This window comes from Diachasmimorpha longicaudata, chromosome 18 (genome assembly GCF_034640455.1).
Source record: "Diachasmimorpha longicaudata isolate KC_UGA_2023 chromosome 18, iyDiaLong2, whole genome shotgun sequence".
NCBI classification, from domain to species: domain Eukaryota; kingdom Metazoa; phylum Arthropoda; class Insecta; order Hymenoptera; family Braconidae; genus Diachasmimorpha; species Diachasmimorpha longicaudata.
In genome coordinates this window covers 2461203-2471413 of record NC_087242.1, presented here as the reverse complement: position 1 = coordinate 2471413, position 10211 = coordinate 2461203, and the positions used below count along the sequence as shown (strand labels likewise).

Below are 10211 nucleotides of genomic sequence, written 5' to 3'. Positions count from 1 at the left end.
TCAAGATTTATGAAAAACCGTGATAATTCCGATGAATCTGCAATAAAGATAATGATGAAAGAATAAAATAAAAATCAATAAGCAACTGATGAGCTTTAACCGTTATATTACATCGTAATGGTAAAACACAATATTAATTGCAATAATAGATCTCCACAATTTTTCCCCGACAATGGAGGAAACTCAATAAAAAAAAAGAAAAAAAAAATTCTCTTCCATCCACGATTGGAGGATTAATCGTAATAATTAATCAATTAGCATCACTAATGGTATCAATAAGGCTAGCTACAGTGCAATTTTATCGTCTTAAATAATCTACTGTACAGTTTCACAATAAATTCAAGTACCAATTTACACGAATTATCTTGAATTGAGACGTAATGCAAAACTTTTATTTTTATTTGATAAAAATGAAGATAATCGACGATATTTGTTATTTATATATTCGCAGGGTCGAGTTATTTTTGTCCATAAAAATCTTCATTTCAGTTGTTCTCTTATGTATAAAGGCACTGTACACATGAACATTATATACATAAAAGAGCCCGTGGGCTGTCAAGAGTTATATGAAAAGTACTGATTTGTTTTTTATTTATTTTTCGATTGTTTAATTCAATTGTTCAATCGAAAACAGTAAAACTTGGTCTTGAAAAATATTCTAGCGATTTTTTTAGCCTTTTTATTTCTGCGGTTTTTTATTTTTTGGGCCTTCACTCTTGTCTTGATGAAGATACTCCAGTGAAAAACTATTTTCATGAACTTTTCAAGTACGTAAACCAATAATCATTCGATTGGATCGAAAAACTCCGCATCTTTTCTGATGTAATTAGTCGTTAACGAAATTATTTCATAATGAGATATGTGAATCGATGATTTTTACGAAAAATTCATCTCCATGATTTTCCAAATTATCTCGTTAACGTTTTTCCAAAAAAAAGTCGAGGTATTTTTTTCAAAGTTATGCATTACTTTATCCATAACATTTGAATATGTTAATTAAAAAAAATCTATATATTCAAATATATCTAATACTTGAATATATAAATTTTTTAAAGTTAATATTTCCTTCTCGACCCTTTTCATCTTTTGTTTTTCATTTTTTAAATGAACAAAAAATTCTAGAAAATCTGTTTTCCACTCAAATATCTTCAAATCATCTTCAAGAACATCGTTGAATCCCTGGAGCTGTTCCCCAACGCACTCAGCATCACTCTTAATTATTTATTTCAATTACGAGGGGAGGAGGGGGGAATCATAAACACGTCTTGGTAACTAGAATAATTGCTCAACTGCTCAGGGCATCACTGGGCCAGTCTCCAGGATCTACTTTACACATTATAAAATTGTCTCTCTCTCTCTTTCTCTCATCTAGGTGGGAAAAAATTCGTGTATCACAATTTGGCAGTGTTGTTTTCATTTTTATTCTCGCTTACTCATGATAATTATCTTAGTATCGTGATTTTATTTCTTTCAATCGATCATTGGGGCACACGTATGAGGTTCCTACGTCCCTCCTAGTTTCATCTATATCATTTAATTGAGTGAATTCGAAAATATAGGAATGCGCATGTTCCTCATTCGGTGAAAAATAATTTTTTTTCTTTTATCTATAGATAGATTATTCAACCTCTTTCCTCTACATTTTACGTAGACAAAGGGGGCACTGATGAGATTCAATCGTTCGTACAGTCGTTAGCGAAAATATGTTTCTTTTATTTTTACTCCCAGGCTTGATTTCTATTTCTCTTGTCTCTGAACTTCATTGTTTCTTAATTTTTTTTATCAAAATACACCAGCTCACGAGACCAGCATCCAAATGCATTATTTTCCCCTTGAGTTTTGGTGTCTGTACAATTTTTTTTTTGAGTTGACTAATATGAACTACATTTTGAGGGTACGATCACGAAGGAAGAATTTGTGTTATCGAGATTGACTGAGAATTTGGGGAGAACATTGAAGAGATCGAGTCCTTCCAGACCGACCTGATGAGCGATTCAACACAAAAAAATCGATAAAAAATTCTCCAATTGCCCCCAAAAATTAACATCTCACGATAAATCCCCCATATCATCCCTCCCCTCCCACCAAACTCCAGAAATCTCGACATCGATTCTTAAAATATCGAAATAAAATCCTCAAAGACCAGAAGTGTTTGACTCCCAAATAATCGAGCAATAAAAGAAAAATTAACTATTGAATCGTCGTAATTAATTTCATTACCTAAAACTCTAACGTTTACATTTAAATATAATTTCCATATTTATTACTAGATATTCAACGAAATTACTCAAGTTGTCAAATCAGTTCCGAATTCATTGACAGGTGTCGAGAGAGGGGGAGAGAGGGAGGGTGAGGGGATGTTATTAGAGTTAATGAAAAAACGAGCTAATTATGCGAACCTGCCAATGTTCGTGCGTTTGAGATCATAACTTGCTGCGGGTTCACTCAATATTACCATCAATTATCTCTCAAATATAAAAATTCATTTATGATCTGTTCCTGGGCGTCATTACAAATGTTTAATTACAGACTAATTTGTCTACCTTAATGAAACGATTTCAATCATTTCTCGATTCTCATCACAATTGCAGTTCGATTGGTGTTTATTATGCGAAATAATATGATCTCGATTTGTCCAGGTAATTGATAAAGTGAATAATATGAAATTATCGCAATTGTATTCATCGATAAATCGTGAACAATGGAATTTCAGTATTTTCAATTTATCAAATATCACTAAGACCTCATTGATCTACTGTTTATCATGTACGAAAACGAGTGCATTATAAGATATCAAACACTGTAAAAATATCTGTCTCTTCGATACGTTGGAGCATAAAATAGCTCATGTATTCTCGATGGATATAGACTAAAAACATGATTTATGGGCAATTGCAGGCAGCTAAAGCGCACCAGTGCCAAAATTACACCCGAATATTATCAATTTTTCTATAAAAGTCCTCGGTCTGAATTTATTAATCCCACATTTCAGCAGAAAAGTGAAAAATTTATCATAGATATTATCAAATTCCGGATAACAGCGAAAATTTTGTATAAATTATTTTGTGCCGAATTGGACACTAAAAGAAAATAGAAAAAATCGCCAGCTTCTTTGGAAAATAAAATATGTGAGTCAAAAAAGTCTCTCAAAAAGTGAAATTCACGTTTTTGTTCCGTCAATTAGTCTTCATTAATCGTCTAGAAAATCGCATAAATAAAAAAAATTCTCATAAATCAAAAGGATCTCGCAAAATCTATTTCTGCATTTCATTTTTCTTTAATATTTCGAAATCCAAGTGAGACTGTAAAATTTTCAAATATTTTGAAATCCTAGAATTCAATAAAGGAACATTTCCACGGGAATTCCGCAGTGAAATGGGAAAATGAGGCGAGTCAACTCACCTCCAGCTCTGGTTTTTGTAAAATTTATAAAAATTTTATACTTTCTCGAGGAATTCTTGTTCCCTACAAACAAGATTATTATGAAAATTCCGCTATTGTCCTAATTATTGAGTTAATTATCAAGTGAACTAACCACTACAAATTATAAAAATTAGAATGGCTAAAATAATCCCAAAATTTCACTTTAAATTCCAAATTTGTTTTCCAACTGACGCCCAAAAAATGACGTTCACTTTCCATTTTATTTCCCTAGGACTCGATATATTTACGAAAAATCATTCTCCACTTTTCCACTTACTCTCCTGTACAAAAATTCTCTCACTCTTTGAGCAATTAATTTGCACAAAAATCGTCACAACGACAATAACGTTAATTATTCACAGTTGGCAGTGAAACTAATCAAAAACGAATAAACTGTATCTTAACTGAATTATAGAGTGATAATTCACCGTTCATTCGATGAATAATCCTCTGGCTCAATATTATCTGATGTTCAGGTCCCAGTGAATGCAAAGGGACGAGTGTGATAATCAATTTGGAGTTGGATTATCACAATTAAGCTAATAAATTTTTGTACAAATGTATCTAACTAAAAGGGACATTTTCGAGCTCAAAATGGTCCTGGAAATCCCCTGGGATCGGAACAGTATCTCCGAAAAAAAAAAAAATGTCAAGTCTCTGTACAAAAGCACTCTCACAACACAGATAACCAGGTGAATTCCCGTTGGATCAGTGGCTTCACTGAAGTGTCCCCAGGTAGTCGAGGTATCTGTGCTGCATGTAGCCTCAGGAGGCCTGACTCGATTGGGCCACTGACAGACCTGGGGAGATTGACGTGTGGAGGGTGAAACCATCGTATACCTCCATTAAATCACGCATTCGGTACTCCTCGAGGCATACGAAACCCTCCAACGAGGGCGACTGCTTACGAGCACAATCCATGCAGTGAACTACGTGACGTTTCTCCTGTTCTCGGATGAAGAGAATGTTGAAGACTTCGATCTGAAAAAAATTAATTGATTGTTAGAGGAAATTATTGGGAAGAGTTTGGAGGAAATTATTGGGAAGAGTTTGGAGTTGGAAGGGAATTTGAGACTTTCACTAAGAGACTGGATTTTTTTTTGGAGAATGAAAGATTTTTTATGAAAGTGTCAGACATTTTAGGGGAATTTCATTGAATTTCTATTTTTTTTTCCATATTTTTTTAAGGCTGGGTGATTAGTGATTTGAGAATAATGAAGTTTTACATGTCAGATATTTTAGAAAAACTAATTTTCAATTAATAAATCAAATCTATATTTTTTCAGAATTTTTTAATGGACGAGAGATTAGAAATAGGAAATTGAAGGCGAGTTTTTTCGATAAAAAATTGCGTTTTTATGGAAAATTCTCGTGACCTATTTATCTATCAAGATGAATAAATACTCATTCAGCCCATAATAATAATATGTAAAAATCCCATTACATTTTCTCAAAATAGTTTTCCCAGTAAAAAAATCAATTTTTAACAAAAAAAATTAGACATTGAAACTGGGATTTCAAATATTATGCGATAAAAATCCAAAGAAAGTTATGAAATAAGACTTAAAGAGAACAAATAAATATTAAAAATATTCAATTCTTAATAAAAAAAATTCCAATAAAAAAAACATTTTGAAAACGAAAAATTGTTCATTGAAGATAAAAAATGACAGGACTTGTCTAGCCAATAAAAAAATAAGAAAAAATATTCCCCAAAAAGGAGACCCTCGCAAAATGAATTTATCTCAGATACAAGATAAGAACAAGAACCCAACAAGATTGACATTTATTTATATTAATATTTTTAAAAATTCAACTCACCTCACACTGTCCGCAATAATGTGACGCCTCGTTCTTGCCGCGTCCGTGAAATCTCACCTCGACCCCCTTGTTCTTGACAAACTCCAGAATGAGGCAGCAGTGCCTCATTGTCCTGAGCAGACAATTCTTGATCAACTCAAAAAGCCTGGGATCCGATACCTTAATATTCCTCGCAAGATTCCAGGAGAGATGAACCATGGGTACGATGCTCTTGAAGCTCTGGAGTTTGTTCCACTCGTACCTCTCAATAGCCAGTTGATACTGCCTGGCCGTCAGTGGGCCGACATTCCACGCGATATTATTACACCATCCCACAGCCTGCACCCAGTGAACACACCCGGCATTCACCCACACGAGATCCCCAGGTCTCTGAACAAACCTGCGAGGAGAAGAATTGTTTGAATTTCAGAATGTTGAGTCAATCACTGAGAGAAAATATTATTTCTGCTGAAAATATATTTCGCTCAAAAATATGGGGATAATTTCGTATACTAATATGAGATACGTGCGATGTATAGTTTGGTTTCAATAAATAATTTATATTTTTAATAAGTTGATTTGTGGTTAAATAATGTGAGGGGAGAGAGGAAAGCGGGATGAGTTGCTTTTGACGATTGACGACTTTTTGATAAATATCTCGAAATCTAGGGGAGATGGAAAAATTTTCATTAGAACCTTTTTTGTAGAGCAAAGTGAGTACTACAATAAATGTAATAACGAAAAATTCGGTATCTCCCTTAGATTCGGAGAAATTCCTCAAAAACTCAACTCAAAAACGAGTCAACTTATCTCGTTTCCTCACTACCCCACTTAAATAATTTTTGATAAATATCTCGAAATCTAGGGGAGATGGAAAAATTATTATCAGAACTTTTTTGTAGACCGAAGTGAGTACTACAACAAATGTGATAACAAAAAATTCCGTATCTCCCTTAGATTCGGAGAAATTCTTCAAAAACTCAACTCAGAAATGAGTCAACTTATCTCTCTCGTTTCCTCCCTTCGCCACTCAAATAATTTTTGATAAATATCTCGAAATCTAGGCGAGATGCAAAAATTTTCATTAGAACCTTTTTTGTAGACCGAACTGAGTACTACAATAAATGTCATAACAAAAATTTCGCTATGTCCCTTAGATTCCGCGAAATCCCTCAAAAACTCCCTCCAAGATAAGTTAACCATCTCATGTTCCCACTTTACCGTTCAATTCCCACTGGACATATTAAAAAAATTATGAGCCCCCCGCAAAAAAACTACCCCATCCCCGAGTCTCACCTGTACACCGGAATGTTCTCCTCATACAGATCCTCCAGAGACGGCCACCAGCTCCCATGAAGATAATTAATATTATTTCTCTCGCACAATGCCTGTATAACCCCCCAATAAGCATCGGGCACAGCGAACCACTCGCAATCCCCAGGTCCAATATTAATATTAATAGAACAAAAATTATTATTCTCCTGGTGTCCGGGAGTCCTGCTACCTGGCACCTTCATGTATAACTGCACCGTGTTCATACCCAAGATAACATGCCCAACGTGACTCAACATATTACCAGCGGACACAACCCTGGCGAACGCGGGCAGTTTCATGAGTTCCTGTAGCTGTGACTTCCACTTACGTTCATCCGACAAATCAACATTAGTTCCAAATCTCAGCATTTTGGATCCAGGTCTTCCCGGTAATCCATAAGCATTTTTCTTACGTTTAACAACACCAGTTGAATCCTTTGAATCAGAATCCGATAGATTTGCCGAATGAATACCCTGTGCCTTATCCCTCTCCTCCCTGAGACTGTCCTGAAAACTCGACGCCTGATACTGAGCATATTTGGCTATTGTCGTATGACTCCTGTGACTGATGCATCCCCAGACTTTTTTCGCCTGCGTTGGATCCCAATTTTCATCGCTCGTCTGCTGCATCTGTGTCCTCACCTCGATACCATGATCTGGATTAGCCTCGACGAGTGTCTTCGTCGAGTACAATCCAAGATCAAGTTTCAGAGCAGCTGCAAGTCCCCTGATAACCGCTATCGGATGCTTCAAACAAAATTCCTGAAGTTGTGGACTAAAAGCGTCCTTTTTGTTCTCCAGGTAGACACTGGGAGCTGGTGGTGAGAGTTGTTCCTTGGTGAGACGTTGTGAGGGAGCATCTGGTGGTGCTGGTGGTGGTGATCTGTCTGACAATATCGAACAATTTGGCACACCCTTGACCCCCTGACCCCTGCATGCATCAATAACTGTATTGGCATTCATGTCGATGGAGAATTCCGGTTCAACTGGTGTTTCACAGAGTCTCTCGAGCTTCAGAACGGGCTCAGGACGAAAGTCAATTTTATTTGTACTGGATGTAGCCTCACACTTGATGGTCTCCGTCGTCTGGGCCTTGGTGTGATTGATCTTCTCCGTTGGATCCACCTTCTCTGCCTTGACTTCCTTGATGACTTCCTTGATTTTATCGTCGTCCAGATTTGAGGGGGAGAAGGGACCCGAGGAGAGGGTGCCATTGTTAATTATTGGGGGCTTTGAGGTGTCCTTGGGATCGAGATCCTCGGAGCCAAAGTGCTTGAGAAGATCCTCAGCCAGGGAACGAGCAATGTCCTTCTGGGAGAGAAGGGCTGTCAACTCTTGATCAGTTACTCCAAGATCTTTGTTACCTGCTGCACCCTCTGGGTAACTACTCGTTGTCGAGGTGATCTGGGTGTAACCCTGGGCTGCGTATTGGTTGGACTGATAGGGGGAGAACTGGGGACGGGGAAAGGTCTGATCTGAGGCAGATTTGTATGGCATTCCTGGAGTTGACTGGGCATTACCAGTTGCTGGGGTGTTGTAGGATGTGTTGGAGTCGGTGAAACCTGTTTGAAGGGCTACTGTACCACCCTGGGGCTGTTGGGGCATTCCGTAGCTCTTTATTACAGCTGGCTGAGGGGGCTGGGGAGGACCGTAACCCGTGGGAAAACCTGACTGACCTGGAAATTTAAGAGTTTTTTCATTTGTTTTGTTTATATTGGAGTTATTTACAGTAGTTAATAAAAATTGGTTTTTTATTCAATTGAAGGAATGTAATGAATAATTGATTGGTTGATTGATTCTTTTTTTTAAGAATTGATGGAGGAATGATTTTATGTTGATTGATTTTTTTAATTGAAAGGGTTGATTGATGAATTGATTCAGAAAAATTGATTATTTCACTTATTAGCGATATTAATTATTTAAAATTATCCTATTTCCAATCATTTTTATTTACGCAAATAGGGAAAACATTGAGAAGTATCGAATTCACTGAGAAATGAGAATTGTTGTCATCACAGATTTTTGAAATTTTTTTTTGGGTCTTGTTGTGTTGCTAAAGTACCTGAACCCTTTGGGCAAATGAAAAAATTATCAAAAATTACACAAATTTTAACAGAAAATTCAATCACATTTGGACTCGCAATTTTTTCTTGAATTTAATTATCGTTTTGGGTTCTTTTTTGAAGAAAAACGTTGAAAACCCAGGACATTTGATTACAATTCTTCCTTTCGCGAGCGAAAAGAAAAATGATTTGTTCATAGACCTGATGAAATAAAAATCAATCTGTTAATGAAATGTTAACTAGGACTCACCTGGTCTTAAGCCTCGTTGCACTGCAGCCTGTTGCTGTAATCTCAGCTGCTGCTGGTGTTGCTGCATCGATCTGTACTGCACCTGGAGTTGTTGAAGATGGGCCTGCTGCTGGGGCGATAAATTTCCGTGATTTTGCTGGAGAAACTGGAGCATCTGGAGTTGCTGAGAATTAAGGTAGAAGGTGGGTGGACGCTGCTGAGGCTGTGGCTGAGCTGATCCTGGGGAGAGTTGATCCTCGGGCTTGAAACGTTTGTTGATGTTCTGCTGTTGATTCTGGGGATAAGGGGGTGGGGGGCCAGCTGGAGGTGCTGCGTATTTGTAACCTGGAGTATTTGAGGGCGGCTGCTGTTGCTGCTGACGGGACGACATCTCGGCGCTTATCGGTAAATTCCACGCTTCCTCGATCGACGGCAATTGCCGTCTTCTTAATTAAAAAAAAATTGTGGTGATTAGTTGTGGTGATTGATAGGTGTGGATGGGTTACTTGGGGAGCACGTCAGTACAGATGAAGTTGTTGGGGATTAGCTGCGAATATTTCTGATTACTGAACCGGTTTTTGATCGATTTTGGGAGATTTATCGAATGTATCGATTGTTTTGGAGTCGATGGGGAGAAAAATAGTCCGTCGACTTTGATTTTCGGTCGAAATCAGGCGCCTAATGTCCTCACAGGATTGGAAAATGATGGAAAGTTGTCAATCAGTGTTAGTCAACTTGAATATTCATATAGTTTTCTCTTGTTTTGATGATCGTATTGATCTACGGTGATAATTATGGTATAAATGACCTGACAATCTTGACAGATCATTTAATAATTTTGCCCCCAGGGACGGCCATCGAAAGGCAAAACTTTTGAAGATTTACTGATGAAACTTCACTTACTTAGCTGCTATTGATGGCATTGGTGCTTGACTCAGATGGCTCTGGAGGAAATTAATTCGCTGCTGAAGAGATGGGTTCATCGGTGCGTTGCCACTCGACTTGGCGCCTCCAAGTCCTCCCAGCGGACTAGATGAACACGGTGTATTATTATTTCCCCTGTTGGGAGTTGAAAAGATATATTTTTTATCAGTGACATGAGTAAATTGACTTTTGTCGTCGATTACTGATCAGCCATCCATTTTCCATACATCAGGGATGGGGAATCACTTCGTTATATTAACTATGCAGATAATGGAGTATAAAGTTCATTAGAGTTCCTTACATGGAGATTAAAGTTTATGATTATTTGTTTATTTGGTAGCCCTACGGTTTTAGTGAATTTAATAATTGAAAATCCTGCAAAATTTTTAGCAAAATCGATCATATTTGGAATCAATTTTTTCCTCAATTTAATTATTTCTGGTGAATTATGTCCTATTG

General features: G+C 36.9%; 1 protein-coding gene across 4 annotated transcripts in view; it reads right to left on the bottom strand.

Annotated features, from left to right (window-relative positions):
• Positions 1 to 89: 89 nt before the first annotated feature.
• Utx (Utx histone demethylase) overlaps positions 90 to 10211 on the bottom strand; it is a 68189-nt gene continuing 58067 nt past the window's right edge. For 3 of the 4 annotated variants that reach the window (XM_064137221.1, XM_064137224.1, XM_064137225.1), the window contains 5 exons: positions 9732 to 9887; positions 8850 to 9274; positions 6520 to 8212; positions 5245 to 5623; positions 90 to 4404 (listed from right to left, as the gene is read on the bottom strand). In XM_064137221.1, coding sequence (XP_063993291.1) covers positions 4189 to 4404; positions 5245 to 5623; positions 6520 to 8212; positions 8850 to 9274; positions 9732 to 9887 — 2869 coding nt within the window. In that variant the 3' untranslated portion in view covers positions 90 to 4188. The remainder of the gene's footprint in view (positions 4405 to 5244; positions 5624 to 6519; positions 8213 to 8849; positions 9275 to 9731; positions 9888 to 10211) is intronic. The other variant, XM_064137222.1, reaches the window with a different exon arrangement.